The sequence below is a fragment of the Pteropus vampyrus genome, unplaced genomic scaffold (genome assembly GCF_000151845.1).
Source record: "Pteropus vampyrus isolate Shadow unplaced genomic scaffold, Pvam_2.0 Scaffold20, whole genome shotgun sequence".
In the NCBI taxonomy this organism is placed as follows: domain Eukaryota; kingdom Metazoa; phylum Chordata; class Mammalia; order Chiroptera; family Pteropodidae; genus Pteropus; species Pteropus vampyrus.
In genome coordinates, this window is record NW_011888801.1 from 13043119 (window position 1) to 13054828 (window position 11710).

At 47.2% G+C, this 11710-nt stretch overlaps 1 protein-coding gene across 1 annotated transcript; it reads right to left on the bottom strand.

Annotated features, from left to right (window-relative positions):
* Positions 1 to 7670: 7670 nt before the first annotated feature.
* On the bottom strand, positions 7671 to 11476 carry GDF2 (growth differentiation factor 2). The gene is made up of 2 exons (XM_011355379.1): positions 11131 to 11476; positions 7671 to 8617 (listed from the first exon to the last, which is right to left on the bottom strand). Exons 1-2 carry the CDS (start codon positions 11474 to 11476, stop codon positions 7671 to 7673), a joined length of 1293 nt encoding a protein of 430 aa, XP_011353681.1.
* Positions 11477 to 11710: the final 234 nt, after the last annotated feature.

Consider the following 11710-nt stretch of genomic DNA (forward strand, 5'->3'; position numbering starts at 1 on the left):
CCAGTTTACTTCCATTCTTGTTTCAGTATATGTATTCTTTTTTTAAAATCACATAAATAAGAAAAAAAAAGAACTTTATAAGTAAATAAGATGTCTTTTTGACATTCCTCACCTTCCTGCTATTTGCTATTTGTCTTTCTATAAGCTTCCTTATATGCAAGCATATTCCTAGGATACATGCAGACTTTGTATAGGTTTTTATTTATGTAACTAATATCATACTGTACATTTCCTCTGCTGCTTGCTTTTTTCATTCAGAGTTATATTTTTGGTATTTAGACATTAGATTTTTTTATTTGAGCTACATTATTCTACCTAATGAATGTGCCACCCTTTAGTCAACTATTTGCCTACTGTCAGATATTTGGTTCATCACAGGTCAGGTTTCCAGAGAAATAGACTGAGACAGGACTGGAAGCACTCCAGGAGCTGTACCTGTCAGCGGGGAGGACATTGGACTGGACAAGGGAAGAAATTTAGTATGATACAGCTGCAACAGGGGCCTCAGCCAATTCCAGAGGGCTCTGGAGTGAATGGCCCTTCAGAATTACCCCATGTTGAAGTCAGTGGCTAGGCCTTCATGCCCCCACACCTCATTGAATGGAGGTTGTCCCTGGGGAAGGGAAATAAACTGGGCAAGTTACTCCCTGTAGGTAACTGGGGACAATTCCTGGGGAGAGGCAGGCTGTGAGCTATCAGCAGATGGTCCTGAAGGGGGATCTGGGTGGATACCTGGTACCCACTGCAAGGCTATCCCCAGTTTTTTGTTGTTGTTGTTGTTGTTTTGATTATCCAACTCTGAGTATGCCTCTGCTCATGTGCCCTAGAGTGTATATAAAGAAATGGAGTTTCTGGATCTCTCAGCTCTAACTGATGTTACTTGTAACCCAGCGTGACCAAACCCACTGGCAGTCCCTCCAGGCACCTATAACAGTGCTCATTTTCCCCCTAGCCAGAGCCCATCTTTTATAATCTCACATGGTTTTATTTACACACATCTAATAAGTATGGATGGACTGGAACCTCATTATCATTTCCATGATTATGAATAAGACTAAACACAAAAGACGGTTTGTGGCTAATTCTCGTTTACATCTTACTTTGGCCCTGATAATAAACTAGACTATCCTTAGCTTCTTTTCCTTTTTTTCTGCCTTTCTCAGTTCTGTCAAGAAGGGGTTATCTCCTCTGAATCTTTTTGTAGTGTCAGAAGTTACCTAACACATCAGCAAGTCCTGGTGATTTTGCTTACCTTTGAGTCAAAGGCACACACGCATGGGTGCATATGTGCAATGTGTGCAAGTGTGTGATGCACACACATGTATGGTGTATTATATGAATGCAAATGTGTGTGTAGTGTGTGCATGGGTATGTGTGGGTACATGAACATGTGTACCCACATATCCATCCATGTACATTTGGGTAAGAGGGCTATTACTCCTTGTCTGGCCCTGTTTGTATTCAAACCTGTGTCATGTTAAGCTTAACCAGAGGCTGGCCTCCAGGTGTGATCTGAGGCTATTCACTCTGCCATGTCTTTCTTTCTGAGCTCAGCGGGCAGGCAAGTATCCTCCTGTTGCCACTCAGCTGTTGTTCCAATGACTTCTGGAGAAAAATTTGATTCTTATCATCAGTCGGGCCCAGGAAAAAATGAGAAAGGAATTAACCATAGTTCATTAAATTATTTTCTTATTTGTTGGTCATTTTAAATAGTTTCCTGTTTTTCACTATGAAAAGCAATGTTCAGTGAACATCAAGATTTCTCCATATTTAAGAGTTTTTGAAGATGGAGACTTAAAGTCAAGATTCCTATATCAAAGAGTATGAGCATCTTGAGGCTCTTTAATAGAACTTCCTTGTTCTTATCTGCATTCCTTTGATTAATAGTGATAATATCCACCTTTACTGAGGCCTTGCGGAGTGTCTGAACTCTAAGTCTCAGAGACCTTAGACTGGGGACCCAGGAACCATTTCCCAGGCCCCTTCTGGAGGGGATGCCTCAATGGCTCTAGGTCTGTGTTCTCCACAAGTGAGCATGTGTTCTTATTGTTTTGGGGGCTGGCCTTGCCTGCTGCATCTTGTTGATATGGGTGTTTTCCTGAAGTTTTGGACACAGTTGGCCCCACCTGTTTCCATCCCAAACAAGGTGTCAGGTGGGCAGATGGGTGGCTTGTGTGGGCTGGGCAGGAGGCAGAGCATGCCTGGCCATGTGAGGACACATAGGTTATGTCCCAAGTCATATTTGAGAATGAGAGCTATGGCAAAAATCAGGTAAAAAGCCATGGTAAAAAGTTAGGAATGAGAAGATGGGCATTACATATGTATCTGTGATGCGCAGATGCTGGGAGCAGGTGTAAAAACCAAGGATTCGCAAAGCCTAAAGGAGGAGGACCAGGAAAGAGAGGCACAGTGGGAGCTTGGGGTGATCTGGCCAGACCTGGAGACCACGGTTGCAGCCTGGCCCAGAGGGCGACAAGTCCTGGATAGAAGTTGGGTGAGGCTGGTTCCTCTCATGGATGCGGTGACATCAATAGGCACACCTCCTCGTGTGGCTCCCAGGCGCGTCCGTGGGGACCAAACCTAGGAGGAGTCAGTGGCATGGGATTTCAAAAACCTATAATCATTCAAAAATCATTTTGCAAAGCAATGCAAAGTTTTCAGTATTTTATTTTGACAAGCATGACCACAATAGAAAACAAAAGCCTATCACCTATGTTCTCCATCATTTCTTTAAAAAGAGGGAGATATTTGAACACCCCACAAACTACATTTGACTTTTGTGAATGATATTTCATTGTCTTTATTTTGTTCACTTTGACCTAAACTAGAAAAAGCCCCTGGGTCTCTGGAGGCCCACACTAGCCATACCTGACACAGCAGAGGCCCTGCAGAGATGGCATATGTGTTAGGGCTTACCCAAAGGAAGGGGATCCTCAGTCAGAACAGAGCTCAAGGTGGGGTGGGGGGAGCTGCAGAGAAGCAGACTTTGGCTGCAGCTCAGGGACCCCTACCTGAGTCATCCACTAATGAAACAGGCTCCCTTAGGGAGGAGTAGTCATCTACGTGAGAAATGTTCAGGGAAACTGAGGCCAGTGATGAGAGATCTCTGCCTGGAGGTAATGCTCTTATTTGAAAAAGAAAAGAGCTCCGAAAAATTTATTCAGCCTCATCCAACATATTTGCCCAGCCCACACAAGCCACCCATCTGCCCACCTGACACCTTGTTTGGGATGGAAACAGGTGGGGCCAACTGTGTAGTCTCGTTTCCTTGTTAAGGAGAGTCTGGGGAAAGCGAGACCCCTTCAAACAGACTGATCTGACTTTCCCAGGAATCTGGATCCCCCTAAGGAGCTGCCATATGTATGTAAGAAGCCAGCCTTTGAGATCTGAACCATGTTGCTGCCATTGGTCACAAATCAGAGAAGTCTCTGGGGAAGAGGAATGGTGGTCCTCTAGCTCAGACCCTGGGGCAAGCTCTCAGCAGCAAATCTTAGCAAACCCTGTCCCATCAGAATCAAGTCAGTGCTGAAGACTGAAATGGCCTCCAGAGTATCCCTGATATGTGGGAAAACACACATGCATACAGGATCAGCTACATCAGCTACATGAGGGACCCTTATTCAAAATCTGGTATGAATTTCAGAATGGTGACAGCAGAACATGAAACCAAGTGGGCCCTGTGCAGTTGCCCAGGCCACACACCTGTACCTGTGTGCATTCAAGAGCACCGGTCCTCTGTGGGTAAGAGGCCAGTATAGCCTGGCTGGCTCTCTTCATGTCAGTTATTGCCATCAAAGCTAAAGACTGGGATCTGTTGCAGGAGCTGTCTAGGTAGATGGAGCACCCACAGAGGTGGGCTTGGCCTGGGCTCCCCATTACATGCCTTGCGCCCTTTGGGCCTCTGCTTCCTCCACCTACTACTATAAAGACCACCCAAGGTGATGATATAGGAGATTCCTGGAGCCTCTGAGATGGGACCAGATACAGAGGCCCCATTGGCAGGCATTGCAGATTTCTAAGGGACACTGGGAAGGAACTTATGTCCATGACAGAGGAAGCTGGTCAGACAAGCTGGATATGGAACCAAAGTTTTGGTGGATGGGAGAAAAAGAGTTTCGGAGTGATGTGAACTCCCACTCTCACCTGCATTGGCCCAGCTCACATGGGAATTAAGACAGGCTTAGAAAAGTGAAGGCTGCAATCAAAATTGAATTTGATCCAGGAATTCCTTTCTACCAATTTTGGCAAAATTCGGGAAGAGGTACAAGCCACAATATTTAGTGAACATGTTAGCAGAGCATTAACCAAAGGAGAGAGGGGCGTCCTTCTCTTCCTTCTCCAGTAAATAGTGCCCTATGGGTGTCTAGCTGACTAGAGGACCCTACATAAGCAGAGACAGAGTCCAGGGAAGGGCAATGCCTGTCCAGGAGAGCATAGGTTTTATCTGGTTCATTTGGTTCATGCTGTAGCTTTGATTCTTCCTGCTAGTGTGACTGTAACCTTGACCTTAAGGAAGGCTTCGGGGTAGAGGCCGGTGCAACAGAGAGTATATGGGCTTGGTGTCGCAACTGAGGTTAAAATCCTGGCTTTAGCAGTTCCTGGCTAGTAGTGGCTCTGAGCAAAATGTGAGACCTTCGTATGCCTCCATCTCCCCTTCATTTGTAAAAATAAATATAAATGTTTATTATCTTATAGTTGTTGTCTGAGCCACTGAGTGCAAATTCCAATCCCAGCTAAGTGCTCGGAGCACCTCCAGCCTTCCTCTGTGGCTGTCCTCGCAGTCTCTCTGCTCTACTCCCATCTCACTGTTTCTCTGTGTCTGCCTGTGGCTTCTGCTTGGCATCCCTGAGTCTCTCTCTCCCCTTGCTCCCAAGGGTAGGTTACACGAGGGGCAGGGGACAGCCATCAATCCTGACAACTCATCGCTTTGCTGGGTTTCAGCTTCATACATGCGATAGTGATAACATCACTACCCTGATATGAAAAAAAGAACATGCTTTAGGAAGCATTACAAATGAAGCAGTAAAAGTGATGGTCTTTAGGTGGAGGCCTAACTTGCTGCATAACTGTGTCCAGAGGATGGTGCTGTTGCATTTCATGCTTTGATTGGGGTGGACCAGTGCTGGGAAAGCTGGTGGAATAATACTGCCATGAAATGGGAGCCAGAGCACATTTCTTGGGGTCACTTCTTCATGTCCTGTCCCAGCGTATCTGTCCACATTGGTTTGTCCTGAGCCGCAGGTCATGCCAGCCCTCCAGGAGTGACAGAGGCTGGAAGCTCTTGTGCCTTGTCTACAGGGGACTTGGTGCCATAGGTGGCTCAAGACAAGAGGCCATTGGGTCCTCATGCCAAGCTAGTGACAACTGTGTAGTGCTCCTCAGAGCCAGGAAGATCAGAATCAGAGTGTCGAGAGAGGGACCAGAGGGGGTGGCACTAGAGCTGGGTCCCAGAAGGTGGACTTGGGCTGTGGAGCCGGGAGTGGGGCAGCCAGGACAGTCACCTAAAGGCTGAGAACAGGGAGTGTGCTTGAGGGTTTTTGATTATTGTCAGGCAGCTGAGCAGGAGTATAGTGAAGGCAGATGCTGGTAGAGTTGTGTGGGCACCAGGTGCAGATGACTTAGGGCCGATGTGTCTCTTAGCAAGAGTCAGGGCCTCTCTTCTGATGTATGGAGGTCAATGATGGCATGGTGATTAACTATCCTTGTCCACCTACAGTTATCTATACTCACACATGCTCATGCCCACACCCACATACCCACATACATGCCCTCATACAGACACATCCATTCACCCCCAACATGCAAGGACACTGCCCACATGTGTCCATCGCCCCATGGTAGCTCATCTCCATGCTTTCTCCTCCACCCATGTAGTAAAGAAAGGGCCTGCAGGGAGGGGTGGACAGGGTGTGAGGCTGGGAGATCATCAGGCCTAGGACTCACATGCACAAAAGGCCACAGAAGAGACGTTTGACTTTATTTCCAAGTAAAACTTCGATGCAGGCACAGAAATACACCACCAGGACTAAAAGATATCACTCATTTTATGATTGAACAACATTGTTGTACCAGGAATTATTATTTTCTAAAACTCCAGTAATTAAACAATGTTTTATTGCATTTTTATTGCAATGTTTTATTGCATTTAAAGCTGTTCATTGGTTCCATGTAAACATTTAGCACAAATCATTTTTTAATAAACTGGGAGCTTCCACCGGTGGAAATGGCTCAGGTCTCTCTAGACCTCCTATAGGCTTTGCTTTGGCCAGTGGTCAGAAGGGCCATGGAGTGAAATTGTCACCACTTCCAGACTTTTCTTCACTCCACCCCATTCCGTGTGTGCCTCAAGAATCAGAGGAGAGAATGAAATGCAGAGGAAACAGAACTCTGTCTTCTCTTAGGGTCAGTGAGGTCTGAGTCTGGTTCTGGGGCTCAAGCCTAGGACAGGGGCTGGATGCACACTACTTAAGAAAGCCAGCAATGCAGGCAGAGCTGGCTGTGGCCTATAAGAACCTGAATTCTCCTGAGATCCCTGTCTCCTATGTGAAGTCCCTGTGGATGGAAGCCCACTGCAGTTGAGTTGGTTATGCTGAGTAAGTAACTGCAGAGATGCAGGCCATAGGCCACCCCATCCCTCTGGGTAAATTGTGCCCACCTCTCCCAAACCATCACACAGTTTGAGTCCACAGGAAAGAAGTGGCCTTGTGTGAACCTGATGGCCATACAAGTACTGTGCCAGCAGGTCAAAATAGCTCCAGCCACAATGCATGCTGTGGCCTGAGTGCTGCTGTCCTGCACTTTCTCCATCCTGCAGTTGGTTTAAGGAGTAGTTTTTCAGTGACTCAGGGGTGATCTTAAAAAAGCATTTGGCCATTGAATCAGTACAGGCACTGAGCAGTTAGAATGAGTCCTGGATATGACAGGCAGTCCAGTCACACTGGTGAGAACTGGCCAATCTCTGCCCAATGCCCCACACTCCCCACCTCCCAACTTCTAATTTTCTTTAGCTACAAGAAGATCTGCTAAACTGCAGTGGGGCACATGGGAAGGTCCTGGACTTTGGCGATGGACAGACTTACGTAAACCTGTGAGATGGAATCAGACCATTGACTAGTGCTACTTGACCTGCCTGAGTTTTGGATTCTGCATGCAAAGATTTGGGAGTCATAACGCCCATCTCACTGGATTTTGGGAATATGTGAAATGATAGATGTAGAGCACATAGCCTTGTTCCTTTCCTCTGCACTCCCTGAGGTTATTGGAATAAGCCCTATCCTCCTCAACTCCTTTAATTTCTCTAAGTCTCTGCACATGTTCTACCTGTCTATATCCCTCTGGCTCACCTTTGCTCAGTGTTCTACTGATTCTGGATTATTTTTCTCTTTTTCCCCTTTCATCATATCCCTTTCCACTCCAACAACCCTTCCAGGCTTCCCTCTTCTCCCCAGATCCATACCTCCCCTTGACATCACCTTCCCTTGCAGTTAAACCCAGTGGTGTACATGGGTTGAGCCATGAGAGGGAGAGCAGGCCTTTACCTTGAGGATGTGACAGCTCCCTTTCCTTCCAGGCTGGCATGCAGATGGACTTAATCTCTGTTGTTCAGGGGGACATAAGACCTCTCACTAGCACTCCCTCCCCAGCTGGCCTCCCCCACATGCAGGCTGACACTACCTGCACCCACATTCTGCCACACTCATCCCTTCATAGTGGTACTTGAGAGTGGGGACACCCATGTCATCCTTGTAGAGGATGGAGATGGGGCTCAGTTTGGTAGGCACACAGCAGGCCTTACCCACCTTCATGGGAAACTTGAGATGCACCAGGGTCTGGACAATGGCATGTTTTGTTGGGGTCACATCATCAGCCAGGGGGAAGAAACAGCCACCTTTGCACTCGTAAGCATCGTACTCTTTGGGTGCAATGATCCAGCTGTCCCAGCCAATGTCCTCAAAGTTCACCCGTAGGGAGGTCTTCTGACAGTGGTTGTTGGCCCCAGCACTCCTCTTCCGTCTGGCTAAGGACGACCCCACAGCCATGTGGCTTTCCACATCCTCCACCCCATCCTTGTTCTCACCTGCACCCACTGGGCTATTGCTGGACAACTTCTTTAGCACAGTCTCCTGCTCATGGCCGATCATCTCCCTGAGCTCCAGTCTGGTCTCCTTGGTCCCATTGCTGCGGTCATTTGAGAAGACAACGAAGAAGGGCAGGGTTTTGGAGGCTGGGGGAACACTGATATCCAGCTTATCACAGCCTTTTCTGTGACTCTCTACAGTCACTTCCAGTTTATTTTTGCTCTTTGTGGAGTCTGCTCTGACCCACCGCTTCACAGCGCTGGAGACCTCAAAGGTCTCCCAGCCCTCGTCCCGAATGTCCTGGGACACCAGGAAGGTCTTGGTTCCTGCAGAAATGTCCCATGTGTCTGCTCCATCCAGAACATCATAAATGACCATGTTTCCTTTCAGCTCATGAGAGGAGTCCTTGTGACTTTGACAGGAGATGTAGAGTCGGAGCTCTGCCCTGGTGATCTGCTCATGCCTAGGAATGGAGATGTTGAAAAGCAAGATGTGTTTCTGGAAGGGGAAGTCTTCTGTAGCAGATATAGACATGGCATCTGAAATGCAAATACATATTGATGAGCATCTGCTGGGAGGGTCTGGTTTATGACAACAAGACTGAGACTCATAGCTTAGATGAAAGGGCATTCAAGATGACATTATCAAATCTCTATTTTGTTCCATTCGAGCTCTTAATGTAGAAGAGTATTCTGAAAGGTACATTTGGGATCTTCCAAAAAAAAAGGAAAATGCAGGAAATGCCTTTCATTGGAATGAGCAGGTCCAGGTGTTTATTGAACATCTACTACATGCCCAGCATTGCACTAAGGGCTTTGCTATATTTCACTTGACTCTTCACACTGACACTGAAAAGATCTAATACTATTCTGCTTTTACAGATGTGGAACCTGGGATTAGTGCATTTAAATGAGAAAGTACCCACATTCTGTAAAGATCCTCACTTTAAAAATTACCAAATTAAAAAAAAAAACAATAAAATACACTGTCAGGTTCTGAGTGCCAATTTTAAAGGAGAGATCCTGAGAGGGAAGGTAAAATTTTAACATTAAAACAATATTAAAAATCTCTGCATTTAAATAGTGGAACAATCATTCAGAATTGTAACTTTTGAGCAAAGTGAAAGTAGATGACTTTTTTAATGTTTATGGTAAAAATATATATTAGCCTCAACTGCTTTGTCATGTCAGACAAAAATGGGACTTGCCTTTTAGCCACACAACTGTCCAGTTTTTCACTTCTGGCTAGCACATGGCCATTAGCATGTCTCTATTATACCATGGCTTGGTCACAAAGAGGGAAGAGAAGTTGCATTTCATGAGACCTTACCATGTGCTAACTGAAGGCAGACCATATCTGTCCTGAAAACCAGTAGATTTTGGTGTCTGATAGACTAAAGTGCCAATTGTGACTCTGTCTCTTCCTTTGCTTATGATCTTAGAGAAGTCTTGAGTCCCTCTGTGCTCAGTTTCCTCATCTACAGAATGGGGCTCATCCTTCCTGCCTCCCAGGGTTAGTCTGAGGCTTCAACAAGATGGGGCATGGAACTTACCCAATACTGTCACTGACTCATAGTAGATACTCAATTAATATTTCCGTGTCCTCTCCCGACCATCCTTCCCACTAGAGCATGCCACCCATCCAAAGCACATGACTTTTCACACATTTCTCTGTGGCCCCCTCACAGCTATTCCAGCTCCTACAGAATATGCTGAGCTTTTGTGGTATATCTGTAATGAGGAGTGTCTGTGAGAGGTGCATCAGTGACCTAATATGCTCTTACTGTGGCATGCCTTGATAATGGCTTTGGAACTGCAGTCAGACATCCTCCCTCCTGAGCCACATTCAGACCGGCTGTGAAATCTGTGAAGGGAAGCATAATTGGCTGCCACAAGAGTGCTGGCCACAGGCAGAGCTAGGATCAGATCAGAGCACTCATTTCCAGGACATGGACAATGCTGGAGGGTAAGGGGAGGAGTGTTATCGAGATGGCTCTAAACACTGGATTCCCAGGCTATGGGATCTGGTGATTAGGTCCAGCCAAATAAGCCCAGCCTTCCCCAAATACAGAACTTACAGACATGCCCCATGGGCCTGGTGAGATGCTGGCAGATTGCATTAAAAATAAATAAATAAAGCTCATGTTTTAAAAATCAGGCAAGTTTACATAAAAACTAGATTTCTTTTTCTTTTGGGCAATTGGAAAATCTGGCACTGCTGGGCATGTATTGTGACCACAGGGTTCTTTAGACAGGGCATACACTCTGCAGACCAGGCAGGTCTGGATTGCCCTGGCACTGAGCAAGGCCTGCTAGAGTTTACAAGGATCCAGCCCAGGAGCAGAGAGGCCTGGTGCTGTTGGCTCTTTAGAGGGAGACTGAAGCAGCAGGGAATACTAGACAGGTGGGCCTGGGTCAGAATCCAGCTGCTTAACCAATAGGTGACCTAGGCAAGTTCCCACAGCATCTGTGAGCCTTGTTTCTCTGCTTACAAAATCAGTCACCTACATTGTGGGCGGAAATAAGCCCTAAGGTTAACACTCGTTATCTTCTAGTCCTCCTAAATCAGTAAAATTATTTTTTATTTATAAAATAATTAAGTACTCCTCCAACATTTATCTCTCAGAGGAATTTATCTGGTTGATTGGAGGCTGAGTCATCTGTTTCTAAGTGGGAAGGGGATGGTAAGGAAAGGGGGACAAAAGGAAGGGATGGAAGAAAGAGAGCTGGCATTCCCCCAGCTCCGGCTGAATTAAACGTGGCACCGGGCCCAGGGCAGGAGAATCTTCTAGAGCAGAGCTGCCCAGTAGAATTTTCTGCGATGAGGGAAATATTCCATTATCTGCACTGTCCTGTAGGGTAGTCGTATGACTGTCAGACATTTGAATTTACGCTAGTGAAACTAAAGGATATTAACTTTACTTCATTTTAATTAATTTAAATTGAAACTTAAAGAGCCTCGTGTGGCCAGTGGCTAACGTACTGGACAGCGCAGCTGCGGACCCCTGAGCCCTTCCCCCAACCCCCAGGTGCCGAGGTGGAGCCAACTCTACCTTCCACGCTGAAGCTGCGCACGATGTTGGACGCGGGGGTGGACGTCTTGTCGGTGGTGTATCTGTTGTACAGGTCGATCATGTACTGAGGTGGCTCCGCTTGGGTTTTGTCCTGGGGAGGAACCCCGCTCAGGTTGAGGCTGCGCAGAAAATCCACCTTCATGTTCTCCAGGAACATCCTTAGGTCGAAGGTGCCTCCCTCATGCTCATCTCCAGGCCCCCCTAGCAGGTGGTGGACATCGCCCCCTGCCAACGCCCGACCCCGGCTCTCCAGAGGCTTCCCCTGCCCAGAGCAGCTCAGCAGGGAGAGCACAGGCAGGGCCACCCACAGTGCCCTGTGGCACATCTTGGGACGGCGAGTTTGCCCTGGACAGGAGACTGCCGGCGGCCACCTTGTGTTAGCGGGCGTTGAGAGGAGCCCAGGAGGAGCTGGCCTGCATTGTCCTGCCCGCCGCTCTGCACCAAGCGCCCTGGCCAGTTCCCAGGCTCTCACCCGCCGTCCCGGAGCGTCCTCCACTTGTTCTTATCTGGCCCTCGATGTCGAGCTCCAACCTCTTATCTAAGGGAGCTCTCCTTTAAT